General features: G+C 38.6%; 1 protein-coding gene across 1 annotated transcript in view; it reads left to right on the top strand.

Annotated features, from left to right (window-relative positions):
* The window catches only part of LOC134529799 (platelet glycoprotein V-like), a 43,978-nt gene extending 30,292 nt beyond the window's left edge, over window positions 1–13,686 (top strand). Inside the window, exons 2-4 of the mRNA XM_063364255.1 lie at window positions 1,357–1,664; window positions 4,068–4,355; window positions 13,175–13,686. Coding sequence (XP_063220325.1) covers window positions 1,357–1,664; window positions 4,068–4,355; window positions 13,175–13,582 — 1,004 coding nt within the window. The 3' untranslated portion in view covers window positions 13,583–13,686. The remainder of the gene's footprint in view (window positions 1–1,356; window positions 1,665–4,067; window positions 4,356–13,174) is intronic.
* The last annotated feature ends 542 nt before the right edge of the window (window positions 13,687–14,228 follow it).

The raw sequence follows: 14,228 nt of genomic DNA, 5'->3' as shown, positions 1-14,228 counted from the left end.
TTAATTTTCAAAGAATAAATATGTCTACTTGCAGAAACCCAAAATTCTAATGAAAAATATTTAATGAAATAAATACATATATTCTTGAAGATAACTTAATATAACTTAAGTTATCCTTCAACAGAAAACTACTTCATTAAGAATTTTTAGTCATGTGCTGGTAGTGATGTGAATCTACAGCCGTGCCAATGTGGTCTGCATGTAGAACTGTTCTTCTAGGAAGCATGTGCATCTTGTAACACAACCATCTTTCACTGAAATCAGACGTATATTTATAATTCTTATCTCATTGCCACATGTCTCTATTAACATAAAGCAAATATTTAGAGTGTGATAAGATGTTCATTATGAACATTTTATAAGCATGTACACACGTTCATTTTTTTTCCTAGTGGACAGCTTTAGTGTCGTAGTGTTCTGTGTCTATTTTTCGTGGTGTTATTTCACTTTGCAATGATAGATGCGTTCATTAAAACTCCCACATTTTTCTTACGACTAATAAAAGGAATCAAATAATTAAAGCAATGTGTGAGGTAATCATAAAGTGTACAGAAGTAGTTTTCATCTCATGTGGCTACTGGCTGCATGTCCCCAATGCATTAGCATGCTGCTCTGCTTCACAAGCTTTGTTCTGCCTTGAAATGAATTTACATAAGAATGATTTTGTTTTACAAGTACCTTATTGTAATGTTTGTCGCAAGTTCCGTAAAGCCAAAACTCACAAAATTTTGCAATGCCCCTCCTTTAACTTTTACGTGTGCACACTTGTCCTTCTGTAGTGGTTGTGTCATGTTGTTTGTGGTGGCAAAGCCACGGTGTTGAGTAATAACGCTATTTGCCTCACATCAAGCTTAACAATACATTCCACGATTGGTAAAGGTGGCTTATATTGTCGAGATTAGCTAAGTTTTCTAGGAGCATCCTCATTTCCGCCACAAATTCATATCTTCTAAGCATCATTTCACTGCTTCTTACTTAGTCCATAGCAAAGGCTCAGTCTCACACACCCTGTTGGTAATAACCTACCTGGACAAAACTTTTCTTCTCATTTTATTCTGATGTCTTTCTTGCTTCTTTTTTTTTGGATGACAGTATTATTAAGTTGCATTTACCAATTTGTTTTAGGTGTTTTTAGGCAAGTTTTCATAAAAAAGAACACTTGCGTGACTATTAACCATTGTTATAGCGATAATATTTAGAAAATATCTAATAAAATTGTTTAAATAAACAAAAATATCTAAAGGAAAATATGGTAATAAATTTACAGGGAAAGCATAAATAAAAGTAATGACAAGAAAACAAGGTAGCTAACATGGAGTGTGATATATAAATATATTTGAGATGTGACACTTGCAGGTTTAGAAGCGCTGGTGGTGCTGGTGGTGCTAGCATCGTGTGGCGTCTCATGCCCCACCTCCTGCGACTGCCCCTCAATCAGCGAGGCGGTGTGCTACTCCAACCCGGCCCCAGGCAGGCTGCCCAGCGGGCTGCCAACAGGTATCACGTCCCTTGTGCTGGGACACGCCAACCTCAGCTACCTCGCCAACGACACCATGAGCGCCGTGCGCACACTACAACGACTCGAGCTGCGGGACGTTAGGCTGAAGTGGGTGCAGGCAGGGGCCTTCCACGCCCTCGCTAGCCTTCAGACCTTAGGCCTCCAGGTAAAATTTCTTCCTTGCTGGGCGCATGCTTACAGGGCATGTGCAGGCGGGAGCATGCCTGCCAAGATCTCTCGAGACATGATTTACTGGAAATCCAGGTACCATCTTATTCAAGTTAAGAAAATGCTTACTCAGCTATTTGGGCGCCTTAGCCTTCAAAACTCTCTTAAACCTAAACTCACTGGGCCTCAGTTACCAACTCATTCTTTGTTAGACCATGCTTAATTAGCTCATTGGATGCTTGCGCCTTTTAAAATCTCTCAATAGTTGATTCGCTGGACCTCCAAGTACCTTATTATTCTTAATGAATGCAAGCTTACTTAGCTACTTGGAGACTTGACCTTTATTAATTTTCTCAAAAATAGATTCACTGGGTCTGCAGGTAAAAGCTTCTTCCACCTGGGCGCATACTTAAAAGATATTTTGCAGGCAGGATCCTGCCAATCTCTCTCGGGACATGATTTACAGAGTCCATAGGTACCAGCTCTATTCTGTGCACGGACACTTCCTGGCAGGGGCGCAACAACTAAATTTCCAAAGGGGGGGCAATATACCTTTTTATAAAGAATCACCGATCCACCCTATTGAAGCGGGGGGTCCGGGGATCCTCCCTCGGGAAAATTTGTATTTCAAGGTGGAAAATGGTGCTATTTAAGCAGTTTTATTATCTAAAAATTGATTACACAGCACTTTCTTTGCCCCCGTTTGCCCCCACTTTAAGGTTTCAGAGGGGGGGGGGGGAAATACCCTTGCACCCCCCCCCCCCCTGTTTGCGCCCCTGCTTCCTGGGGTCTTTGATGGCGGATAACTTCCAAGCTCTCTAGAGGCTTGATCCACTGGGCCTCCAGGTACCACTTTTTTCTTGCTAAGCATATGCTTACTGGGCTATGTTCAGGCAAAGGCTTTTCAAATTCATGTGAGATTGAGAGACTGGATTCCAGGGACATTTTCGTCCTGCTGAATGCACGGCCACTAAGCACTTTGGAGGTCTGAGCAATCCAAACACTCTTAAAACTACATTCACTGCACCTCTAGACACCACTTAATGGGCTCTTCACTTGAGGTAGACTTCCAAGCTCTCTATAGAGACTTCATTCTCGAGGCTACCAAGTACAAGAACGTTTATGCTAAGTGCACGCCTAATGACTTGTGTACATGTGGGAGTTTTTCAATATCTCTCAAAACATGATTCACTTAGTATACAGGTATCAGGTACTTTCTTCTTAGCAAACAATTACTGTCTTCTTTGGACGTGGGAGCCTTCCAAGCTCTCTCAGGACTTTATTCACAGGTATTCATATACTAGCTTCTTCCTGCTAAGAGTAGACTTACTTGCATCTTTGGTGGTGTAGTATTTTAAGTCTTCGCGAGCCTTGATACGATGGGCCTCAATATTTCGGTTATTTATTGCCGAGCGCACGACTAACTCAATCTCTTTGCAAGCTGGAACATTTTAAGATCTCGCGAACCTAGAATCTCTCAAACTTTAAATACCAGCTTTTTCTTACTGAGCGAATGCTTATTAGGATCTTTTGAGGCCAGAACCTCCCAAGCTCTCTCGAGTCTTGAATTACTGGGCCCCTAGCTAACAGCTCATTTCTGCTGAGTGCAAGTTTACTGGGTTCTTTGTAGGCAGGACAGTTTCAAGCTCTCCAAAGCCTCGAGTCACTGTGCCTCCAGGTACCAACTTATTCCTTCTGAGCGTATACCCTTCTGGGCTCTTTGAAGGTGGGAGCATTACCATTTCTCTCAAGATTTGGTTAGCAGTTCATCCAGATACCTGCTTGTTACTGCTATGAGCAGGCTTACTGGGCTCTTTGGTTACAGTAGCAATTTAAGCTCTCACAAGCCTCGAGACACTGAGATTCCAGGTAACAGATCCTTCCTTCTGAAGGCATCATTACTGGACCTTTTTCGATGCCAGAGCCTTCCAAACACTCTCGAGCCTTGATTCATGGGGCCTCGAGGTACCTGTTCCTTCGTGCCAAGTACATGCTAACTGGGTCTTTGCAGGGGCGAGCCTTTCAATATCTCGTGAGCTTCGAAACACTAGACTTCAAATTACCAGCTTTTTTTTGGTGAGTGCATGCTTACTGAGATCATTATTGAAGAGAGAATTCAAATCACATATATCATATACAGTTATATTAAATCATTCATTAGAATGGCTACACTGTAGGATGATTTAACCCTTATTTACTGGTTATTTCTTTGATTTAATTATAAGAAAAGAAATATTTATTCGTTTAAGGGCATCTAAAATATTTTATTTTATTTAATCAAAAGCATAAAATATGTTTCCAACATGTAAACTCTTAAGGAATCAACTACAATTCGTTGTCATTTTTTATTGGAAATATCTGTATATTAGGACTCAAGTATTTGCTGTTCTTGGATGCACAGGACAACTTCTTGGATTATTTGGAGCCCAACATGTTCCTTGACAACCCTCGACTGTGGTTCCTGGATCTGAGTGGAAATGACCTTCATGTGGCCAACAACTCAGTCTTTCTCATCTCGCTGTCTCTGCGAGAGCTAAACGCCAGTCGCTGTCGCTTGGACTACCTACCCGATCAGGCCTTCCAGGGACTACTTGAGCTGCGTGTGCTACACCTTGAGGGCAACTACCTCCACTTCCTGCACATGCGCATGCTGTCGCCACTGCTGCAGCTTACACATATTTACCTGCAGGTAGGTACCTTCCATTAGGGCCGCAATGCTGGCACTTCATAGATTCTTGTACATGGACGGCCTGCTGTGTTACACCTCGAGGACAACTACCTAATCTTCATGCATATGATGTTACCACTGTTGCAGTTCACACAAATCTACCTGCAGTAGGTACCTGCCATTAGGGTAGCATTAGGGCAGCAAATCTTTCTATACTTCTTGTAGCCTGGACTATCTGCCCGACCAGGCATTCCAGGGACGCCCGAGCTAAGTGTGCTGCACCTTTAAGGGTGACTACATCATCTTCCTACGCATGTCTCCACTGCTGAAACTCACACACTTCTACCTGCAGCTAGATAATAACTTACGTATAGACAAGATTTTTGGATAGTATCCAAAAGGTAGCGCTGAGATACGTTACTTTCGTTAGTACCTATAACTTAAGATAAAATACCATTCAACTATTCTACAAAGAATTTTATTTAATAAAAGTTAAGAACATTTGGATTATTTGCATGTATTAAAAATAGTTCCTTATTATACTGTAATGATATATTTTTTGACGTAACAACGTCTAATAAATCGATGAACGCCGGTTGCACGCACGAAAAAGTGTACCACTACGGATGTCCCACTACGGATGTGTCCTGTTTGCTCATTGTACGCATGCGTGGCATCTATCTTCCACTCGATTGGAACAACCATCGATTTGACTTTTCAATTATATTTTCGTCGTTTGAATTATTAATATTATGTAAATTTAACGTTCGTCCACCGATTTTCAGCACAGTCGGTACGGTTATTTAAAAGTAATGTTGAATATTCAAATACTTTTTTTAACCAACAATGGTGTTTTACAGTTACAAACAATAATTCAAATTACACCCGGGATCTTTTGCACAATGTTTTAAAAACTATTGTTACACATTATAAATAAGTTTGGTGTATTTGAAATGCGGATTTGTTATCAAATCGTGTTATAAAATGGAAATAATATTATTCCCCTACCCTGAAAAAAGTTTATATAATGTATATATTATTTGAAACTACTAAAATACATGTATGGCCTCGTGGCCGCGCGGTCAGCGTCGCAGACTTTCAAACTAATAGATGTCGGTTTGAATCATGGCAGGAGCCAAAATAATTTTTTTGTACTTGTAAAAATAAATACGGCGCACGCAACATTTCAATAGTAATAAATTGAATTAATGAATGCAAATAAAAGTAAATTTATTAATTAAATTGTACATTTCATTTCACTCCTTTGTATCCATACAAAATAGTGATAATTCAATAAAAATGATTCAAATTAAAAAAAAGAATTCTTCCTCTTAGAATATAATATTTTTAATGCCTAAATGGTTTGGTTGCAAAAGCCTATTACGTCTCAGTCTCAGGCCGAATATGATATTTCCTTTTCTTCTGGATCAATCATTTCATCAATATTTTGTTATGACGTTATCACGTTAAACTATCGTCCGTGAACCAACTTTACAGACAACAAATTTTTTATTATTATTGTTATTCAGTTAACCATATAATTCAATCATTAAACTATCCAAAATGATGTTAGTTTTTTTTTGTAACAGTTCACAATGTTGTATCATTTTCTCTTTTACCTATGAAAAAAAAAATCAATGCATGTATATCAACTAAGCTGCATTTTTTATAATTTATTTAAATTTACAGATCCACAGTCTCCTCAGTGTTTTCAAGGAGGCATTCTCTCTTTTTTTTGTTTGGCCTTTAGTGTCACCTCTGAGGTTCAATGTTTTATTAGCCTGTTTCATGTTTAAATACCAGATACTTACAAGGTAAATTATTATTTCCTTATTTATATATGTAATAGACTCTAAATGCCATAACACTACTCACATTCTCCTCCGACACCTCAAAGCATTCAAGTAGCTATTCTACTACCACAAAAGTCTTGAACAAAATTAGTCCACTTCCTGAGATCATAACTGCACAAAAAATTTAAGAAATGCAATTGGCATTGGTGCTCATATTATTGGAATATATACATTTTATTCCTTGATATTGAGAGAAAATTCAAGGAAAGTAAATAGAGATCATCATAGTGAGAAAAAGTGAAGAATAAGTTAAAATATGTAGTTTAGACACATTTTAATAGCATTGATGTTCCAATTAAAGCTGGTGGTCCGCTTTTAGTTGACACAAATCATTGTGCATAATGCTGGAAAACTACGTATTTTGTTTCTCCGGTGAATGTAGATTAGATTAAGTTTTGGAAAAGTGGAAAATGGTTGCACGAGATATTTACTGTATGCATGAGTAGCTGCGGTTGTGGTAGCGATGAAGTAAGAATATAATTCTAAATATACTAAATAACATTCATGGTCAAAATGTCCATAAACCGAAACACTTTTAGTATGGTTATTTACATGTGACTCCGTACCCTACATCACAATAAAATAGGCTTAGAACAAACAAAAATATTTTTTTTTTGTATTCAAGCAAATCTTTTTACTTTTCTCAGGTTTTTCATTCAGGTTTATTTTGGAATTTTTTACTAAAGGCTATTTTTTTAAGTGTATTAATTATTACACGATGTTTTTTTAATAATGTGATTGTTTCCTAAATTATTTTTGCTCGAAAGTAGGCCTATTTATACAAAATTGAATTTTTTTAAAATGAAATATATAAATTTTTTGTAAATTGCATAATTATTATTATTTCTTGAGGAATATGGAACTTAAAAATATGTTGTTTATACATAATATATAATTTTAAGTTAATTGTAATTAGAAAAGCTGGCCAATAATTCCTGGAGACAATTTTGTCAATAATGAGTAAGTAAACTCATTATCTACTAAATAATATAATCCACATGACCTAAGGATTATCTACTGAGCAATGCTGGTACTCAGACCTTGCATTTCTTAATAATCTTAATAGGCTATATATAACTCAAAGGTGACTGACTGACATAGTGATCTATCAACGCACAGCCCAAACCATTTGACGGATCAGGATGAAATTTGGCATGCAGGTAGATGTTATGACGTAGGCATCCGCTAAGAAAGGATTTTGATTAATTCTACCCCCAAGGGGATTAAATAGGGGATGAAAGTTTGTATGAAACTTTGTCAATTTTAAACCGATCGGACTGAGACTTTGCATGCATAAAGCTACTATGACGTAGGCATCCCCTAAGAAAGGATTTTGAGATGCAGGCTATATAATATTAGTAACTTTTCAGTTTAAAATGTACGCATTTCTATATGCTAGCGCCATCTACATTGAGTTATTTTGGAGAGAACTTTGAATTAACCATTTTTGTGCATAGTGCATAGATAATATATCGTTATAGACTCTGCTTTGTATTTGGCATTTGTTTTGTTTTCGTTTGGTATAAGTATAGGTTTTGTCGGTTAGACTTTTTTTAAATGGCTAAAGAAAATCTGAACGTTAATGGAGAAGTTGAAGAATGTACTGTCGTCCCTATTGTTGGTGATGGTGCATGTTTGTTTCGTGCTCTCTCTTATTTAATGTACGGAACACAAGATAGAGCGATGGAGGTACGTTCAGAAATTGACAGATATGTGGTTAATGACTGGAGCAATTTTTCAATTATGACCCACGACAGAAATGGTGATAACTACGTAACATTTGACGAATATTTTGCTGATATGATAAAAAATGCTACTTATGTAGGATTTTGTGAGTTAATAGCAGCAGGATTAATATTCCCATTTAAGTTTTAAGTTTATAGAAACGGTCTCATATATACGGAATCTGGATCTAACGAATATCCAGTAAGGCAATTACGATTCAGTCAAGATTTGTCCAGTGGGCATTTTGATGCCTATCTTCCCATAGCAGCACAGAAAATTACTTGGCGTCGTATGGAGGTAGCTGTAGAAGAACATGATTTTGGAATTGATACACCTTCGCAACTTAAAGTTGATAAGGGTTGTCAGGAGGTGCCTGTTTTAGAACGTGAACATTCACCTATGGTATCATCAATAAATTATGATTAAAATTTAATAAAAAGTTTATTGTCCCAATTTGAGTCTGTGACATTAATAGAAAAAAAGAAAAACAAACGTAGGGCAAGGTTTACTGATTACACACGAAAAAATAAAAAAAATAAAAAAGGCACAAAAAACATGGACAGACTCTACCTGAATCCCACCGTAAAGCTGTGTCTGAATATAAGAAAAAAAATCTGATGTACAGAGGCAAGCTGTCGCCACCTACCAGGCTGCACACCTTGAAAAACACAGGCAATCTGTCGCCACCTACCAGGCTACAAACCCTGAAAAACATAGGCAATCTGCTGCAATATATCAGGCCAGGAATACCGATCTGCATAGAGTGATTCAGTCACAGTATAGAGAAATACAATCCAGCGTGTATGGAGAAGCAAGTTGCTTTCGGGTTTGGCGTATGACCCAGATATTGCTTATGGAACTGACATCAGCGTAGTCTTAGGTTCTATGACGTACAAGTGTCAGTGGTGTAACGCCTTGAAGTGGAAAGATGAGACACCTGGCATGTGTTGTAGCGCCGGTAAAGTACAACATGAGCCGTTTAAACAACTGCCTGAACCACTTTACAGTCTAGTTAATGATTTACACCCAAATCATGTACACTTCATGGATAATATCAGAAAATATAATGCCTGTTTTCAAATGACTTCCTTTGGTGGAAAACAAATAAAAGAAGGCGGTTTTTCACCAACGTTTAAAGTTCAAGGACAAGTATATCATTTAATTGGAAGTATATTACCGGAACTTGGGCAGGATGCACAGTTTCTGCAAATTTATTTTTTCGGTGAAGATGATAGAGAAGCTAAAATTCGATGTTCTAAATTTTCTGATTTGAGACCAAATTTAATCAAACAATTGCAGTTTATGTTACATGAGGTGAACCCATACATACAAGATCTAAAAACAGCCATTGATAAAATATCGCCTTCAGAGTCATTAAAGGTCGTAATACATGCAGATAAAAAACCACAAAGAGAACACAGAGGCAGATTTAATGCACCAACGGCAAATGAAGTGGCTGTTGTATTGGTAGATCAGCATTTTGACCGAAGAGACATTATCCTCGAAAGCCGAAGTAACTCACTTCAGCGTATCAGTGAGATACATCGAGCTTATGACGCGCTGCAGTACCCGTTGATGTTTTTCTGGGGGGATGATGGCTATTCAATCAACATACCACAATGCGATCCCACAACTAAGTTGCCCTTGAAAAAACAGTCTCTGCTGTAAGTTTTTATTCATACAGAATAATGATCAGAGAAGGAGAAGATAACTATTTGGTTAAATATCGCGCTCTTTTTAGTCAATATTTGGTAGATGAATACGCAAAAATAGAAACTGAAAGACTAAACTACATAAAAAACAATCAAGCCAAATTGCGCGCAGATAATTATATTCATTTAAAAGATGAAATTGGACGGCAAGATACTGAAGCAAATCAGCTGGGACAAATGCTAGTACTTCCATCATATTTTACTGGTGGACCAAGATACATGCATGATAAAACGCAAGACGCCATGACCTATGTTAGACATTACGGTCGTCCCGACCTTTTTATTACTTTTACATGTAACCCACGCTGGAGTGACATAAATGAGCACTTACTTTCAGGACAAAATCTCATGATCGATAAGATATTATTTCGCGTGTTTTTCGATTAAAGGTAAAAAAGGTCATGGATTTGTTGATAAAAGGGAAAATATTCTGTGAAGTGAGATGCTATATGTATTCGACGGAATGGCAAAAGCGAGGTCTTCTGCATATTCATATACTTTTATGGCTTCAACATCGCATCACTCCGGATCAAATTGACAATATTATTTGTGCTAAAATACCTAACCCCGATCGTGATCCTGAGCTTTACGAAATTGTTAAAAGTAATATGATACATGGCCCCTGTGGGAGTTTAAACCGAAATTATCCATGCATGAAAGATAATTCGTGCAGCAAACGTTATCCTAAAGCTCTTATTAAGGAAACTCAAACCGGTGATGATGGTTATCTGCAGTACAGGAGACGTTCTCTGGATGATGGTGGATTCTCTGTCAATATCAAGGGTGTTACAATAGATAATCGTTGGGTGGTTCCTTATAATCCAGTGCTATTAAGAACATGTAACGCTCACCAGTGGGGGATCCAGGATTTTGGTTTGGGAGGGGCTTGACCCAGCTGAGGCTAGGCTTTATCAAGGCAAACACTAAAACAATAGTGGACCCAGATGCTTTTGGAGGGGGCTTGAACCCCTTAGCCCCCCCTCTGGATCCGCTACTGACGCTCACGTGAACATAGAGTATTGCCATTCTGTGAAGTCAATCAAATACGTTTGCAAATATGTTAATAAAGGGTCAGATCAGGCTACGTTTACTTTAAAGAATGGGAAGGATGGGAAGGATGAAGTTACAACCTACGCAAGTGGTCGATATGTAAGTTCAGCTGAAGCAGTTTGGCGAATCCTTGAATTCCCAATTTATGAGCGTTTTCCTCCTGTAGTGCACCTTGCTGTCCATTTAGAAAATGGACAGAGAGTTTATTTTAATGAGCAGAACATGTACTACAAATTAAGTAGTCCTCCTACAACTACACTCCTCTCCTTTTTCTACCTGTGTAACGTGGATGACTTTGCAAAAACATTGCTATACTCAGAAGTCCCTGCGTATTACGTTTGGAACAAGCGATCGTTCCAGAGAAGGAAGAGAGGAGTGAATGATGACGGATGGTCAGGGGTCAAAAAAGAACACGTTCTAGGTAGGGTTTATACTGTTCATCTAAACAAAACAGAATGCTACCACCTTCGAATGCTTCTACATGAGATCAGAGGCCCAATTTCATTTGAAGCGTTGAAAATTGTAGATGGTCACTTACATCCTACTTTCCAATCCGCGTTCAAGGCTCTAGGTCTACTCGAAGATGATCGGCATTTGGATTCAGCTCTTGATAAGGCATCACTTTGTCAAACACCGCATATGATTCAAGAGCTTTTTGCTATCATTTTATTGTTCTGCCTTATGTCTTTGGAGAAAATACAAAGAATACCTTTCTGAAGACTTTAAAAAACAACTGGAAATGCAAGGTGACGTGGATGTAGAGCACTCATCGTACCTGATATTTAACAAATGCCTCTCGATATTAGAGGATGCTGTATTATCATTAGGCGGCCGTCCTCTTAAAGAGTATGGATTACCTCAGTCAATAACATCAATACATTTTTAAAATAGAGAGTACGTGAAGGAGACCAGTTACGATACAGTGGCCTTAGAAGACGCAGTTAGAAAAAATGAAGCATCCTTGAATGACGAGAAACACGAAGTATACAATAAAATTATCACAAGTGTAGATGCAAATGACGGTCGAATATTCTTCTTAGTTGCTCCAGGTGGAACTGGTAAAACCTTCCTTATTAATTTACTTTTGGCGAAAGTAAGAAGTACTCACGGTATTGCCCTGGCTGTGGCGTCGTCCGGCATAGCTACTACATTACTCGAAGGTGGTCGAACTGCTCATGCTACTTTTAAGTTACCACTCAATTTAATCACTGCCGAGACTCCCATTTGCAACATCTCCAAACAAAATAATTTTGCTGAAGTTTTAAAGAGTACAAAAATAATCTTGTGGGACGAAATAACGATGGCTCATAAAGGTGGCATTGAAGCCTTAAACAGATCACTAAGGGATATAAGGGGTAATACAAAATTAATGGGTGGCGTAACAGTTTTGCTGGCCGGAGACTTTCTGCAGACTCTACCAGTGGTGCCAAAAGGAACCAGAGCTGACGAAGTAAAGTCGTGCATTAAGAAATCTAATTTGTGGCCCCAGGTTAATATTCTTAAGCTCTCTAAAAATATGAGAGCACATTTCGGCGGGGATGAGTCTGCTGGTAGATTTTCATATCTCCTTCTTAAAATCGGTAATGGTGATTTTCCATCGTTTGATGGAAAGATAACCATCCCGGAAGAATTGTGCACAGTTGTTACTACGGTTCAAGAATTGCTATCTAAAGTTTATCCAGACATTATTCATATACATGACAAGCCTATTGAATGGTTATGTGAGCGTGCCATACTTACTCCAAAGAACGATCAAGCAGCAGCTATCAACGATATCCTGCTCATGTTGTTTGAGGGCGAAGAAAAGGTCCATACTTCGATTGATACTGTGGTTAATACAGATGACGCTACTAATTTCCCTGTAGAATTTTTAAATTCATTGAAACCGCCAGGTTTGCCTTATCATAAGCTTATTCTGCGTGTGGGTGTTCCAATTATGTTGTTGCGAAATTTAAAACCACCAAAACTTTGTAACGGTACGAGACTGCAAGTGAAAGCGTTACATTGCAATATAGTGGAAGCCACTATTTTAAATGGGTGTGGGAAATGGGAAACTGTATTTATACCACGAATCCCATTAATACCTAATGATATCCCGTTCGAATTTAAGCTATTACAGTTTCCCCTAAAAGTCTGCTTTGCCATGACAATAAACAAGTCTCAGGGGCAAACTCTCAAATTTGCGGTTATTGACTTGAGAGAACATTGCTTCTCTCATGGACAGTTTTATGTTGCTTGCTCACGAGTAAGTTCACCCAATAGCTTGATAGTTTTAGCGCCTAATGACAGATTAGTTAAGAATATTGTGTACAAAGAAGTTTTGTAGGCCCTAAATTTTTACACACGCTAAACAAAAGTAAAGCCGCAAAAGCTAAACCTAATTAATAATAATACTTCTTAACGCGAGCGAAGCCGCGGGCAAAAGCTAGTATTATATATAGGGTAAATTATTATCAGAGTCCTTAATGCATTTATGTTTGAGTGGCGGTATTTTGTTCAGGACAACAGGATAAACAGCCTGCGGAACACCCCAGCAGCATCGCCAGCTCCATTATTGTCGCACATGGACCTGAGCGGGAATCTGCTGACCACGGTGAACACAGATGCTGTTGGAGTGGCTGGTGCCCTCAGGCAGCTACTAATGCTAAGGAACCCCCTGGTTTGCGACTGTCGCCTGGCACCGGCCCGCTCCTGGCTGGAGGCACGCGGTATCGAGGCGCCCGGTCACTGTGCCGCCCCGCTACACCTGGTGGGGGTCGACTGGCGTGGCGTCCACGAGCCGGCCTGCAGCACTGGCGCCCTGACTCCCGGGCACAGCCGGCCACCTGCAGCGCTCGCATCTGCCGAGCAGGGGCTGGCTCAGTCCGCAGCTGTGCTCGCATGCTTCAGTGTTCTACTGCTTGTATAGATGTCTTAGCTTACATGTTGCTACAATGTTGCCAAAACAATTCATTTAAACCAAGGTGAACTTGCGCATGTCACTCGTATTTATGAATAAATATTTGTCAATTATATGTGCCTTTGTGAAAGATATTCGTGCTACAAATGATTTGATAAAAAAACACCCATTAAAGTTTTATTTTTCTGGGATTTTACATAATATGAATTTTAAGTCAAAGTAATAATTAAGATTCTACTACACCTATCGACTGGGTACACTAGAGACAGTTCACAGCTATTCCTTTTCTTCTCTCATAATTACACACTTTTGCAAGAGCAGGCGTAATAATTTTTCATGCCATATGTGTTCTATGAGTGATCAAGCTATTTCGTGAAGTGCGGCTAAGTTTTTTATGAGCAATGTTTATCCCAAACGCTTTACTGTCTATTAACGAAAGTCAATTTACTAATTTAATTGTGTTAAACTTAAAAAAAATCGCTGCCTATTACTTTTTTCAGTGAAAATAATCATCAAATAGAAAAACTACAATACAGACACAATGTCAAAAAAAAACCTGTTTCAAAGAAAAATGGCCGCAATACCAAATAAGTTGGAAAACGAACGGTGCATTACAGTGAAGGGAAAAAAGTGCATACTTGATCAATGTGCAAGG

The sequence above is a fragment of the Bacillus rossius genome, chromosome 1, assembly GCF_032445375.1.
Source record: "Bacillus rossius redtenbacheri isolate Brsri chromosome 1, Brsri_v3, whole genome shotgun sequence".
NCBI classification, from domain to species: domain Eukaryota; kingdom Metazoa; phylum Arthropoda; class Insecta; order Phasmatodea; family Bacillidae; genus Bacillus; species Bacillus rossius.
Note: the sequence above shows the minus strand (reverse complement) of the source record. Positions and strands in the feature narration are given on the sequence as shown.